Source organism: Microplitis demolitor, chromosome 2, assembly GCF_026212275.2.
Source record: "Microplitis demolitor isolate Queensland-Clemson2020A chromosome 2, iyMicDemo2.1a, whole genome shotgun sequence".
Classification (NCBI taxonomy): domain Eukaryota; kingdom Metazoa; phylum Arthropoda; class Insecta; order Hymenoptera; family Braconidae; genus Microplitis; species Microplitis demolitor.
This window is the reverse complement of record NC_068546.1, coordinates 22,782,048-22,797,695: the sequence shown is the minus strand read 5'-3', so window position 1 is coordinate 22,797,695 and position 15,648 is coordinate 22,782,048. Positions and strand designations below refer to the sequence as shown.

The following is a 15,648-nucleotide window of genomic DNA, read 5'->3' as shown; positions in this document are numbered from 1 at the left end:
TTATGAGTTCCATTAAAGTCTCTGGCACACGCGTTTGCATGAGCATATACCAGTCTGGTACATAATAACTTAGCTCTTTAGCTCGCTCATACTCTTTCTATCTCTTAACTTAAAAGCCTCACATATGACCTCGGTTGATTTAGCTTGTAAACTTTATACCAGTGCCATAACTTTAATAACTTTGTATCCAAGTGCTAAAGATATCTACCCAATTGCTCATAATCTTTGCCAACTGATGCCATAAATATATATATATATTTTTTTTAAATAAATAGGCACCGATAATTATAATTAAACACGCAGACTGGACTAGACTAGTACAGATATTTTATTTAAAACACGAGGGCTTGATTACCGACACCCTGGGAAAGTATTCCCGTATCGTGGGGACCCCTGACGGTTTCAGTGACCAGTCATCGTCACCTGGAAGCATAAATTATCTCTGGAGAAAAGGTAACACTGGAGAGTCGAGCTGCGTTAGCTTTATCCTTAGCCTTAGCCTTAGCCATAGCCATAGCCTTGTAAATATATATATATAATATATCGTTGAGCTTCTTTCAACCAGACCAGACAACTTGGGAAAGAGAGAGGAAAGGTGTACCAGCAGACCAGTAGGGGCCTCGGCGGGCTCGCCTGCAGGCACAAATCCGCGCTACCGCCGTCGCCGCGCAGTTTCATTACGCCCGCATTAAACTATACGCGCAAGGTGCTGCCCTGTGATAATTTGGGAACCAAGTGATAATTGTTTATTACCATTATCATTATTTATTTTATTTTAAAATAAATTATTTATTTGCTCAAGAGTTGTTTAAATAAATCACTCTGGTAGCAGGTGTGCCGGGCGAATCTCCTTCTGTCTGTCCAGTCAGCCTGATTCAGGATGCCGGAGAAGATAATTAATTGCTAAGGTAAATACCTAATGCTCGATGAAATTATTTTTTAGCCTATATCCGGTTATTTATTGCAGTAATTATCATAATTAATAAATATTATTTTTATTTTAAATAAAATATTATTTTACTCAGATAAAATAAATTAACGAGTCGCTAATTTTATTATTACACTTGTCATTCTTGTAATTCCCCGAAGCAATTAGTCATTTATCTGAGAGTACAAGTGCAAGTATTTTAATTTTATATATTTTTTGTTTTTTTTTTTTTAAACAAATTCTTTGAATGTTGCTGGCTACGGTATCATTAGTATGACTAAGAAGAAATTTATCTCCAGGCGATTGAGATACAACAACTTCAAGGCCGTGATATACTCTCAGTACTCTGTAATACACTCGTTACGCAAAACGTAACGATCAATGGTGAGCATATGCATGATATGATGCTTACATTTACTTGGGCATTGCACCTAATTACCAGCATTCATCATTCTTTATCATACATGTCTTCCTGTCTTCATGTAATGCCATAAAGACATTATGTATATATTAAATAATAATAATAATAATTATTATTATTATAAATATTACATGAATAGTATGAGGAAGAATTTATCAAAGAAACCAGTGGTAAAGTTGGGAGTCACTGAACGTGTGATACGAGTTGTAAAGTAAAATGAGGATTGGAATAAGAAGCTGAAGAAATAAATATAAAAATAAAAAGCACGTAGTAGTGATGGTTGGTGCGAGAAATTGAACCGTCCAGGAGTACCGAGTGTTTGAGACTCGAGCTCGTGATGATCGTGACTAGAGCATTAGCAAGTTGGTGATGATGCTCTTGTGTACTGTAAGTTAAAACAGCACACGGATGAGAATAAAGATGAGAATGAAAATGAGGATGAGGGTAAATAAAATAAGCCGTTTGAATTGCGAGAAGTAACCAGCTCCGATTCCTGAAACTCAATCGCTCTCAATGTAATCCGATCTCTTCCTGCTGATGAGATAGACTCCATGAAGATGGACAATTTATATGTCCAGTAAAACCTAATGGGTGGAACACGTTGGAGAAAAGTATTCCCAGGCAACCAGACAGACAGACAGACAGAGCCTTTACTTACTCTGTTGTTCTTTTACCAATAAACGGATCGTTAAAAGTACGATGATCGGATACAGAGTCTGCTAATCAAGAGACACTCATTGCCAGATGTTTTGCCGTATGTTTAAGTCTCTTTATTTTATCTGTCCAGGCCCACGTCCTTATTCTCATTTTATTTGCCAGTTACTCTGCCTGGAAAATAATAAAATAAAAGCAAATAACAAGTCCGGGACTATACTACGAGAGCGCTAAAAGTAGTCGACCGGTTGAACGAAAAACTCGTCGAGGTGGGGAGAGTGACCGTCGCGACCCCGAGTCCGAAGAAGTAGAAAAAATAATAATAAAATGAACCTCGGGCCTTAGCCCATCGGAGTATGGATGAAAGAAATAAAAATTAAAAATAATAAATATCTTTTAAAATAAAATTATAATCAAGAGACTAGTCTCAAATATTGACTTCTGAGCACACATCAGGTTTTAATGCAACCACCGACGAAATCGTTGGGATGCGCCACGCACCCGATCCACCTGGAGTTCCGGATACTCCCAAAGAGTCCCAAGAACTCAACAATACAATAAGATTATCTGTCTACTTAAAATTTTCGACTGTTTACTGATGACTCTTGGGCTTAAAAAATAATGCTAATTCAAGATTCAGACAGTAACTAATGTCCAGATGATGATTTAAATGTTTGATAAATAGAGTTTAATTGTCTCTAAAGCCGGTTAATCTGTATTACAGTAAGATGAGATTTAAAATTTCGCAACTGTTTGTTAAATGTAAATGAATGTGAGTTTTAATGGCGTGTATGCTGATGTTTTAAAACAAGGAAAGAAGTTAAGGAACTGAGGAGGAATAAACACGAGCAAGAGTTTCCTGCATTGTGTATTCAAGGCTCGCGATATACAACAGCGTGACACGTGCAGGCATGTGTTGTGTGTTGGAGGTTCTGGTACGTGCCCGGACGTCTCGGGACCCAGTCACGGTCTCAGTACGACACGAGAATCAAAAATCACCATTATTCATGCACACACACTTATCTATGTCTATATGTCTATATGTGTAAGTATAAATTTATCGCAATATCGCGGAAGCGAGAGTTTACCGCTAGTTTGTTAATATTAACAATCGCGACGCCAAATAAAATGGCATTCAGCTAAAAAGAAACATAGATACCAAGATCGACAACAAAAGAATCCTTCCCAGGATAAATTCATTGTAGATGAATAAAAAAAAAAAAAATTAGTAGAACCAGAAACCAGGTGGTGAATTGTCAGCGCAAACAAGGAAAAGCTAACGAGCAAGAGTTTTATCTTAAATGTTCAACAGCTGTCAATTTCAACGTGCTACGTGTCTACAATTCACATCACTTGTCTAGAGTATGTATACCTCTAGAAAACTAGCAACTAGTAACTAGCAACTAGTAATACCTAGCAATCAGCAACAAGCCAACTTTACTTCTATCAGGTATCTTGATATTAAAACCAAAATAAAAACTTGTACAATATTTTTAATACTCGATTCAATGGAAATAATTAACAATTATTTAAACGTCATCATCATTATATAACATCTAATTATTTTCTTGCGACCTGTGTTGATTCCCGGAATATGAAAAAAAAGTAAACCATGATAATGAGACAGACGATTAAATTAACAACGAGTTTAACGTTTTAGTTTGAGAAAATGTTGAGATGTTGAGCATTCCCAGATGTAGACTCTGAAGAATTCGATTAAGTAGCCGTAATCTCCAGGAACAATAAACCTTTTTATATTAATTGTTAAATGACAATTAAGTTAATACCCGAGCCTGCTGAGTAGTCTTTAATCTTTAAAGGACAGAGAAGGAATTAAACGTGTACTACATCTCATCTTGGACCGGTTAGCTTGTGCACTTGGCCAGCACCGCGGGACACCCGTTTGACATAACCAGTTCGTTGCTGCGGGCAAGGACTTTCCCTGGTACTCGACATCGGCACATCAGACGTCACATTTATCCGAGCCATGACCATCGCAATAACTCACCCGTACCTCTACAAGCTATTTAACCACTATAGTATACTTCCCATTAAATATATATATATTTTTAATTTTATCCTATTGCTTTAATTAGATTCAGTAGGCAGCAGTAAACTTTGAACTTGGATTTGCATCAGCTTATCGGACAGCCAATCGGCTGCGCTTATCCCACTAAAAAATAAAAAAAAAAAGAAGAAAGAAAAGAAATTAAACTCGCGTGGACTCTCGGTCTATATGTATCCTCAGCCCTTACAGTTAACGTAATTAGCGTTACTAATTAATGAATGTAACCGGTATAATTGCCTGCGCCAGAAAACACGCCCAGCACTCAACTCGTGACCCTGTGATTTTAAATCGATTTTAATTCAAGATACCCGGTCTTTACTTTTATTATTTATTATTTTTATTAATGAATAAAATAACCCAAGCTAATAAATAAATAATAAAAAAATTTTTTAAATTTTAGGACTAGACATCGGTATGAGGATGTTTGCCAGGCTCTGTCGTCTCGCTTCTGACGGTACGTTTATATTTATTATATTTTATGTCAAGCAATGTACAAGCATGTTGTGTTGTGTTGTGTTGTCTAGACTCAGACTAGAGTGGATTTTTAAAAAAAAGTTGAGAGTAAAGAGAATAATGTATAAAAGGCTGTTACATCATTTATGTCTTGAGACTTGAGACGTACTGGTAATTAATACACGTAACCGAGTCTAGTACCGCGGTGGCCCGCGAACTATCTTCAACGGACAATAGACACCGCTTGAGCTACAACATGAACCTCTTTTATGCCTTCTCGTACTGCTCTTTATACTTAATACTTACTACTTGTTCTTTATTCTTAACTTTTATTTCTCAAGCTCCCGGTTTAGTTTCCTTAACGCGAATCGTCCCGCCGTGGGAGAGGATCCCTGTGATTTACGACTCTCTTATTCAACTATTTTTACATCCTATCCAGAGTTCCAATCAACTGTCTTGTGTCCTCTGTCCTCTATCCTCGGTCCTTGTCTCTATTCTATCTCTATTCACATTTATAGGATTGCAACATGTATAAGTACAAGTTCCGCTACGGAAATGTACTCAGCTGGCTTCCTTTTCTTACGAGACGGCAAATGTCAAGTCGCCGACATCAGTCTGGCAAAAAAGTTTAAAGACAAAAAATGAAGAAATAAACTAAAAAAACTGGAAAGACATAAATGCGTGTACGTTTAACTCGAGACACAAGTAAACTAACTCAATACAAGAATTAAATCGAGTTATTCAATGTCACGGAGTTGTTTAACTCTATTAGCGAGCGATCAGACAAGATAGCCCTAAAAAAAGGTTGATGGCTCCAGAGATTATTAACCTGCCTTCAATACACTTATCAACAAAATGACATATTTATTTAACTTGATAGTTTATTTGTTTTATTGGCTTTATAAAGTTTGCCGACTTTATTCTGTGGTTTGGAAACGCGAATATCAAAAAGCCTGAAGAAGTAAGAGTAAGAGATCGCATGCCCAGGTCATGAAGAAATAAGCGTGGGAATATACGTTTCATGGTCGCGTGGGCCTCAGACTCATGACCAAGCCACGAATTAATTTTTTTTTAATTCTTTACGAACTTTAGTATCAATATACAAGTCTTTAAGCTGTTTTACTTGCGAGCGTTCATATTAATACGATTGAGTGAGCATATATGTTGTGGACAAGTAAAATTCTCTCGATAGTAAAGGCTAAAGTTCACTCAAAAATCTCAATAGCGATCACTTTTTTGCTAGAATTTCTTAAAAAACCACTGACATACAGAAGTATGGGAAAATTTTTTTTTCTCCACCTAGACCCACGAGTTACAATTTTTTATAAAATATCTGTAGAGTAAAAAAAGACTCTAGCAAGTATAATACAAATACATGATTCCAATTGTATAAAGACTAAAAAGTATCTCCTGGTTGATCATTCAAGACTTAATGCTACTCGAAACAACTTAACGAGCTTGATTACAGCCCGGACCACCAAAGTTTTTTATTGTTGTTACGAAATCGTTGGTACTTTTAAAATCACATTTAGACGGTACACTTTTTTGTTGTGAGTTTTTTTACTGTTTACGTTCAACATCATAACTCACTGGTTGTTTAATATAAAGGAGCAAGTCGAAGGCCTTGAGTTTAAAAAAATGTTTTTATTTTAAAATTTTTGTTTTCTCTTCTTCATCCTGAAAGTCATGACGACAGGCGTCGACGTTGCTATTAATTAGCACATTAATTAGCAGAGATATTATTATTTTTTATTGAGGTCGAATAAATTGTTTGGTTTTAGTGTTGATGCTGTTAAAAATTATTGTGGTATAGCCTCTCAGGGAGGCGGAAGAGGAGGGGGAGGAGTAGGAGGAGCAGCTTATAGCAGGAGAACGTGTAAGAGATGTATGATTTTATTTGTTGGTATAATAATTCATAAGTACAGTATGCGGTGAATTATGGGCACACGTAGCAATTGAACATCGAGAGCGATTAAAATGCCAAGGATTGTTCAACATGTAAGTGTTTCAGACACACATTAAGTGTTGGTTTAACGTTAACAAATAATAACAACAATAATAATAAAATATTGTATGCCAGTGGAGATACTGGTTGCCTAATATCGATGCAGGAATCGTGAATTATGAAGGTGGCCATGGTACCGGAGTAAATAAAAATTATTACCAACGATTTGTTATCGAGAGGGTAAATTCATTGCGGATGGTACCTGCAGCAGTTAACTTAACCACAGCACACAAATAATTAACCATTTAAATAAATAGTTTAAATAAAATAATAATTGTAAATCTGTTGATGTGATACGATAGCAATTAATTATACATTTAAAATGGCTATTAGGATTTTTAGTGACTGGTGTCTGCAGTAAAGTATGGAAAAGAGCAAACTGTCGTCGCAAGAGCTTATCGCCGGATCCTGATGCTGCCACGAGAATATTAAACCCAGAAAGGAAAAGGAGATAGCAAGCTCCTCCTTTACGACTTAATATGTCGGCGTAATCTCGATTATCTCGGTCCTGTATCCTCTTTGGTTACCTGCCGAGCGAGTTACTTTACAGAATCAGCTTTTGCCTTAAAATATTTAATAAATGTATTAAGATAATGTTAATTATTTTTATTTCTCCCCTATTAGGCCAGGTAATAGTTATTTATGTCTAATAATTTAAAATAAACTGAAAGGTGAAACTGACATACGCACTCTTTAACAGTCTCTGGTGACCACAATGAACCTGTATCAAATTTATGACACAGTCCGCGGTACGCCTACTCACACTCTCGAGCATTCACCAGCGCCAGCACATCGTGATTTACGTCCGTTATAAAGACACCCTTTAGTAGTAAAAAAAAATATCTAAAATATATGTACTCATCTCTTGTTGCTTTTTTTTCCAAGACTAATCTCAAGTAATTTCCAATTGTTAAAAGCATAAATTTTATTTTGAATTTAATGTATTTAATTCTACGCTGGAATTTTTCTCGGACATGAACTTTGACCTGTGGGCTCATTCCCGAAATCACCCGCAAGACCCTGCAATCATATTTATCTTTTTTCTTTACCTCCTACTTTACCTTTTTATTCTTGTTCTTATTCTTTTTCATCTTTATCTTGTTCTTGTTGTTCTTCTCATCATCATCATCATCATCATCATCATCATCATCATCATCATGGTGCGCACTGTACCAGCTGGAGATGGGTCCGAGTTGTATCGCGATACTGGATATCTATAATTTAAATCTTGCTGGAGTGCCGGTAAATAATTGTAATTAATATCGCGTATCTATACAAGTGTAGCGCGAGTATATGGAGTCTGGTCTTTAGTCTCTGGTCCAGTCTCGTAGTTAAATAATTGTAAGATTTTTAAGTATCGATACAATAAGTACAATTTGTACTTGGGAAAATAAATAAATAATTAATTGCCGATCAGTTGATTTATTTACTCATGCGTCGGATTATTATTAAAAATACGGGGAAATATTTATCAGCCCGAAGACTGGACCCGATAAAAATAAAAAATAATATAAAGAGAGCCGTAATTTTTGAATCCATTAATTTCCTAAAATAATTTAGCCGACTTAAAATTTGTTTATCGTTTATCGTGCCTGCAATATATTTATATCGGAGTTAACTTTAAGCGAAACGTGTGTGAGAGAAATTCCTTAGCCTTGATGCCGTCCTTACGTACAGCCGTACAAGTAAAATACAAGCTAAGTGAAGAGTATTCACGGGAGATTGGAGTAGAGGTTCGCTCGGGGGAAACTGCCGAGAACTCTGAGCGTATACCGTTCCTACGTGGAACGTCGTAAAATTAGCGAGCATGAAAAGCACCGAAGCTAAAAGATAAATTCTTCTTGCATATAAGAGTATTCGTAAAGAGTTTAATTTTTCGTCTCTTGATTATCATGCGTTCTTGATGATATTTTTTGAGAATACTGCTACTGTTTCAAATAAAATAATGTATTTAATTTTTTGTTTTTTATTCGTTTTCGGGTTAAAAACCCAGGGATTTGTAGTTTTATTCGCTACACATGTTAAATTAATTCAAATGGTTTGTTTTTTTTGCTACCTGGACACGCACCAGATGGGCGAGCAAACACGGGAATCGCGGCGACACGAAACGGAAGAGGATTAAGAATGAAAATAAAAAATAAAGAGACTGGACAGGCGAAGGAGTAGACAAAGAAGAGGATAATAAAAGGTGAATGGAAAAAAGGATAAGATTTAGGGTGTCAAGCTCGTGGTGATTCGTCTCACGAAAGCTGTCTTTTAGCAGCCAGGTCTTAAAGAGTTGCCGTGGAAAGTTTAATCCTCGGTACCGGACGCCTAAAATACTTGCATGTACGGTTATTGTAAAACAAAGATAATAAAAAGGAAAAAAGGAGGTATCGGGGCAATAATTTGTTGGTCATGGACAGAGCCTTGAGATTTAAGGGCTTGGCGCGGAAAGTGGTTGAGCGTATAATGGTGATTGAATGCGGCTAATAGTCTTCTTGCTGGTCTTTTCTTAAAAGTATTGTAGACATATATAAGAGTAGTTTAAAGTTTTAAGTACTGAGTTTAGTGATCGAGGGGGAATGGACATATTGCGCGTGTTAATACCGGATGGTAAAACCGTCCGAGCATAAACCTCAGGAGTCAGGAGGCTCGGGAGCAAGAGTATTTTTAAAATAATCCGTGGATGCATGGAAGCTTTACTTTATGTGTTGCAATAATTTAAAATGTATAATAACTAATAATAATATTTATCTTGGGGTTTTAAAAATAAATGGTTGATATGAGAGGATCATGTGATGGAGGATGAGATTACTGGCGATTGCCAGCAAAATGAAATGATGCCGTAAAATTTTAATTTAAAGAGCTGAACCGATGAGTGCGTTCCCGGCAGAACGATTCAATTTTCGATAATTCTCTCCTGTGCTGGCTCGGCTGGATCGGATCGGATCGGATCGGATCGAGGAGGCTGCAGTCCAGTGTGAGTATAAGTAGTGACCGGGAATTAGAGGAGGATGTTGAGAGTCGAGAGAACTAAGACGTAAGATGTACCAAGATGTTGGAAAAAGGATAGAGATAATAAAAAAATAAGGAGGAATGAGGGAAGAAGAAGAAGAAGAAGAAGAAGATTCTTAAAGATCGGCATCTCCGAGTCGCACGCTCGGACCGGGATATATTTTGGTTGCAGTCGGGCCATCGTGCGATTCACGAGCCGAGCTTCCTGCCGTTAAAGTTCCCAGAGAGGGTCACAGGTCGCGGGAACCTCCTCCTTTTTTTCTTTTACCTTTACTTCTTATTCTTCTTCTTCTTTCTTTTACTTGTTATTTTCTTATTCTTATACTGTTTCTCCTCCTCTTTTTCTCCATCTGCACTCGCTCCTCGGTACCTTTCTCTCTTCGCACCGACAACCTTCGAGGCGCCCACCCAGCCCCAGAATTGCCCTCCAGGCAACTTATTATTCCAAACATATTTTAAATTCGGATCAACGAAAAGTTCAAAGGTCTGAACAAAAAAATGTCTCTGTATATTTAGATGTCCATTGGTCAGTACCCAGTGCTATCTTGAGAATCCAGCAAACATTGACGTAGACGTAGACTTTGAGAAGGTTCGCACCTCGGAATCGCCTCCCACCAGCAAATTTAAACACGCGGTACCCAACAATTACGCTGGCAGAGGGCGAATTCCGATTGGTTGGGGTGCTTTACGCGGGAATAGCAGAGGCCAATCCTCCAGTGTGGTGTCTTATGTTCTTTCCTGACCAGAGCTCTTGTCTTGCTTCCTCCTCTACACTTGACAGCAACAACAGACGGTTGTCTGTACGTCGTGCCCGAGCATCTTCGGCTTTCTCTCATCTAGGGATCTCTCACCGGCCACGAAACCTTGAGTTCCGACATCCACCGATCCCTCAGCTTTAGTCTAGTCTCCGCAGTCTGCCTTCCTGCATCTACGCTTCCTGCGTCTAAATCAACAACTTGAGTTTCATTTTTTAATTTTTTAACTTTTTAATTTTAATTTACAACAAAGTGTCATGTGATTTGTGATTCGAAATCGTGATCGTTGATTATTTTTTACAAATCGAATTTATCATAAAATATATTTATTTATCTCGTAAATCTTCGAGATGATGTTCTTGTCTGACGTTATCGGGTTTCTCAAGTGCGTTTAATCCATCGCCTCAGGATAATCTTTTTACTATCGAACCAACCACAAGGCGGATCCTTTCCGGTCTGGTGTACCAGGTAATTCATCAGTCTTGTGTCTTGTGTGTACTCGTAGTAGACGTCGTGTCCTAACTGATATTTATTTTAAATATTTTTCAAACAATAACATAAACGCACAATTATTCCTGATGTATATTTAATATCCGTTAATTTAATTTTACGATATTGAATACTTGAATATCATAAACTATGTTATTAAGACATAACAATTTACATCCTGCTGACAGTTATTTAATATCGTGTTACTTTTATTTTTAGGTGACTTGAAGCGACGACACTGGAACGTCGATGAGGAAATTAGAAACGAGGAAACGGAGCAAGTAAACCTTGAAGAGGATAACGACTCTCCCAAGGTACTGAGACTAAAAAAATTTCCCATCAGTTAAATCTCGAGCTCTGAGTCTCCGAGTTTTCTTTATTTTAAATACAATAAAAAATAAAGACGAGGTGTTTTGCCAACATATAATTCACCATAATAATTATTTATTACGAGGATATAATTAACTTTTATCTTTTGTTTGAATTTTTATTGTCTGGCTCTCGTCAGTTAAATGCCGGCATAAAGAAAACAGTTAAAATATATATTTAATACCACAATTATTGTTACTCTTGAGATATTAAATATTTTGTGCTGCAGGAGGATGCGTGTACGCTGCAGGAGGTGGACTTGGTGGCGAATTGTCCGCTCTTACGAGTGACAGCACCGCGCACACCATCGCCGGCACGGTCAACTCACTCATCGATTGTCCACAATAGCATGGGCCAACGTCCCAGCACGCTTTTGCGCCCAAAGATCTCATTGACCTGGGTCCTACGTGGCCAACAGCATCAGCACAATGACGTCAATGGGAGTCCGAGTATTCCCGACGCTCAGATAATTCGCAAGAGCAAAGATCGTTCGTCGCGACGGAGTGTCAAAAGTGCTAAAAGTATTAAGAGTATCAAGACTAAGGAATCTGCTGAGATAATTGACCGCGATAAACATGATCGCTGCAATGTTCTCCAGGAAATAGACAAAATAGTACGACATGAAAAGGTAAATTAAATAAATAATATGTGTTTTATAAATTTTAATTATAATTTATTTAATTTTAGCCAGCAAAGGAATTAAATAAAGAACCGGATAATCAACCGGAAAATCGCAAAGTTGATGCAGAACAGTTAGATAAAGACTCACAAGATAGTGACAAAGTTAAACGGGCGGTCTCAGAACCAACTTTGGCATTAAAAGAATCATCAACTCGTGAAAAACATCACCGACATCGACGAGCCAAAAGAAATCACAAACCCCGACCACCAACGAGATTTGGTTACGAGATTGCGGATCTTGATTCATTTCTTACTAAAGCATCGATTGAACGTCCGGCAAATATTCCAGTTGTTTTATCATTTCCTACGACGCTGTATCAGACGCAAGGAGGTGTCCAAGATGAAATAGCACTGCCACTGGGTACCGTTGTCAATGCGGTATTTAAAAACCAAGCTTGGCTGTATGTTCAGACGCCTCATGGACAAGAAGGTTACGTGGGATACGCAGCTTGTCTTCCTTTGGGCATTCTGCCTCAGCCCACGTGCGGACCGTGTTGGGAAGACTCGACTGACGTGTTTCCTAGACCACTGGGGAACATGACTGACACTGAGAAGCTGAGAGATACTCGATCTGAGTGTGGAGCACGCGAACGAACCTCGAGAGTGAAGCGCGGACACAGAGACGCAGTTTCTGCCTGCGGCGAGCGCAGCGTAGATCGTCTTTATTTACGAGCTGCCGCGAACGCGAGGACCAAAGGATCCAGACAAACTCTTCTGGTGATACGCAGCGACTACGAGGGCCGGGGAAATAATTCAATCAGCGTCTCCAAGGGCGACGTTGTTGCTCTGCTCAGTGATCATGTCCAAGGCTGGTTCTGGGTTAGGTCTAGAGACAGTCGCGAAGGTTTTATTCCTGCTGTTATCGCTGGTCATGGATTCTTGTGATTTATTTTTATAAATATTTTTTATTTGTATATATATTTTATTGATATATTTATTTTTTAGTTTTTCCGATTTAATGTAAGAAAATTAATTTTATAAAAATTAAATTAAAATTTTAAAATCTGACGAATTTATTATTTAAATGTAAAATATTAAATGTAAATTGCTTAATTATAAGATTTTATAAAAATCAATGTTCTATATCATACTTGTTCTTTTTCTTACAAGATCGTTCTCTTGGTCGATAAGTCGGCATAAAAGGCAGGTAAGAAGTCCACTTCCAACGTCTTAGTACCGTCATACCCACAGGAAAATCAAAGGTATTTGGAATGTATTCACCGTCAGTATTTTCATCTGCATCGAAATTAAGCGCCATTTCATTAGCCCACGCATCTAATCCTCGCTCTTCATCAGTTCCTGGAATAATATTATCAAAGAAGCAGCCAATAAACCCGCCTACGAGAATAGTCGTACTTAGAAGCACAGTGATGACTCCATCGGCAATATCATTACCGGTTTTTATCACATCCGAGTGCTGGATCATCCACTTGGACAAAACGAGCGGAAAAAATATTGAAAAACCTAGAATGTATAAATTTCTAGCCGAGTTGAGATTTATATACTGAAGAGCTGACAGCCCAAAGGCGGCAATCATCCCAAACATGACACAAAAAATTCCCCCGACAATCGGCTCCGGTATGATGATAAAAACTGCACCAAATTTACTTATCAGTCCTTGAAGAATCATTAGCCCACAGGCCCACTGTATCACACGTCTGCTTCCCACTTTAGTGACTCCAATAGTACCGACATTCTCTCCAAAGGTATTGGTCCCATTGCCACTGCCCCAGAGACCCGCTAAGACAGTTCCCAAGCCTTCGATCCCAATCCCACGGTTTATGGCGTGTACCGGTGGTGGCGGAGCTCCACACATCCTTGAAGTTGTTGGATAATAGCTTATCGACTCTACGGTACAAGCCAGCACACCCGCCAACATTCCTAAGACTCCCGACAAACTCACCGTCGGAGTTCCCCATTGTCCTGGATAAGGAACTCTGAACCACGGCGAGTCTTCAATGATCTTTAGTTTGCTATCAGTTCGACCCGGATGACCCACCGGAAGGCTATTCGTGATCGTCAATATCCCACAGATTGCCCACATCACCACAATAGTCAATAGCACCGGGAATAGTTTAAACAGACCGAACCAAATAACTTTCAATCCTTCATTCTTACGATAAACTATCATTGGCACTGAAACATTCACTAGTAACTGCGAGTAGACTGTCAGCATAATAATAGTTCTAAAAAAAAAAAATTGATTACTATCCTTGACTTGGATTTATATTTAAATTATCGGTTTGCTAATTACCCGGCAGCAATACCCCAATGTTGCGAAGCCGCAGCAGCTGCATTTTCAAATAACGATAAACCGACCAACGAAACTGTTGGCACAATCGTCAAAGGCGTGATAAATTTCAATAAATATCCAACGATTCCTCCAAATCCAATTATTACTTGAAATAAAGCTGAGACTGCGATAGCTCCCGATAATTCTCTCATACGAACTTGCCAAAGTTCCGTACGGTTTTCTGGGCTCATTTCATTCAAAACTTCCTCCGGAGGACATTTCCATTGAGGAAGACTTAAGATCGCCAAGGTGGGAACTAAAAATGATATGGTACCACCTTGGACCAGAGGTAGTCTGCGATAAATTAATAATTATACTTGCTAATTAATTAAAAATAATTTTAAATACATTACCTGCAGCCAATGGTACTTTGAATTAATGTCACTAGCCCAGTAACGAAAATCATTGTCGATATTATGTAACTTCTTGAAGGGTCATCTTCTGCCATACACAGCGCGGGTGTCAGAATAAAAGGAATTGATACAATGGCTCCAATCATCGTCAAGTAATGCTGCAAAAAATATTAAATCCAAATAAATAAAATAAAAATAAATATATATTTTGATATTTGATCAAATACCTGGAGCGCCATGAAAAGACACAGGTACCAAGGAGGTACATCATCAATTCCATAAGTTAGTCCCGTTGGGTTGACACTTTTTTCGGTCCTCACCTCAGGATTATCGGCGTTACCTAACGGCTGAAGTAAAATATTGTTATCGACAATTACTCAACCTTGAATTCTTTTGATAAAAAGAAACAACAATACCATATTATTATATTTTTTTATTTAAAATTCTCAACAATTTTACTGGGTATCGAATAAATTTATACTAATATATTATATAATTGGAACAAAGAATAATAGTTAATCACACTCCAGATTGCTCGCATTAATTAAAGAAAACCTTGAATATTTAATTGAACTCGAACTTGAATTTTATTTCTTTCTTATAAAATCAATAATTAATGATAATTATAATTAATTAAAACAAAAAAAAACACTTACCAGTTCAGATAATTCCATATTATAATTTTTAATTAACTAATCAGAAATAATAGAACTGAGTCAATTGATTTGATCTGTATGAAAATCGTCTCTGCTCTGATCGGAATAAATACCAACTCTAGATATATAACAAATATAAATGCGTCGTCAGCTCGTATTATATTTCTCTTTCATATCAACTCTGAAAATCCACTCAAGAAAAATGATCTTATTATATTAAAAAAAAAAATATATATATATATATATATATATATATATATATATATATATATATATATATATATATATATATATATATATATATATATATATATATATTTATACAATGATTTTTGAATACATCACTAGACTAAAAACAAAAAAATTTACCTTAGAAATTATATCTTTTAGCGCTCAATATGTAGACAGTCTATAAATAAAAATTTCTTTATTTATCTTGTCTATGAAAATTATCAAGTGATTACGAAATTTAAACTCTAATCCAATTGGTAAATACAATAAGTAATTAAGGCCTCCAGTTTAGAGT

At 37.1% G+C, this 15,648-nt stretch overlaps 2 protein-coding genes across 3 annotated transcripts; one reads left to right on the top strand and one right to left on the bottom strand.

Annotated features, from left to right (window-relative positions):
- Window positions 1-602: 602 nt before the first annotated feature.
- On the top strand, window positions 603-12,878 carry LOC103578016 (uncharacterized). Its single transcript, XM_008558938.3, has 5 exons — window positions 603-908; window positions 4,472-4,525; window positions 10,990-11,084; window positions 11,369-11,767; window positions 11,827-12,878. The coding sequence occupies exons 2-5, from the start codon at window positions 4,486-4,488 to the stop codon at window positions 12,703-12,705; spliced, it is 1,413 nt and encodes a 470-aa protein (XP_008557160.1). The 5' UTR covers window positions 603-908; window positions 4,472-4,485; the 3' UTR covers window positions 12,706-12,878.
- LOC103578015 (solute carrier family 23 member 1) lies at window positions 7,381-15,644 on the bottom strand. 2 transcript variants are annotated; one of them, XM_053737063.1, is made up of 7 exons: window positions 15,492-15,644; window positions 15,123-15,303; window positions 14,694-14,813; window positions 14,467-14,624; window positions 14,075-14,407; window positions 12,912-14,006; window positions 7,381-7,743 (listed from the first exon to the last, which is right to left on the bottom strand). In XM_053737063.1, the coding sequence occupies exons 2-7, from the start codon at window positions 15,138-15,140 to the stop codon at window positions 7,623-7,625; spliced, it is 1,845 nt and encodes a 614-aa protein (XP_053593038.1). In that variant the 5' UTR covers window positions 15,141-15,303; window positions 15,492-15,644; the 3' UTR covers window positions 7,381-7,622. The 2 variants fall into 2 exon arrangements, with proteins under 2 accessions (XP_053593038.1, XP_008557159.1); XM_008558937.3 differs by having other exon boundaries at window positions 7,608-7,743; window positions 12,928-14,006.
- Between the last annotated feature and the right edge of the window lie 4 nt (window positions 15,645-15,648).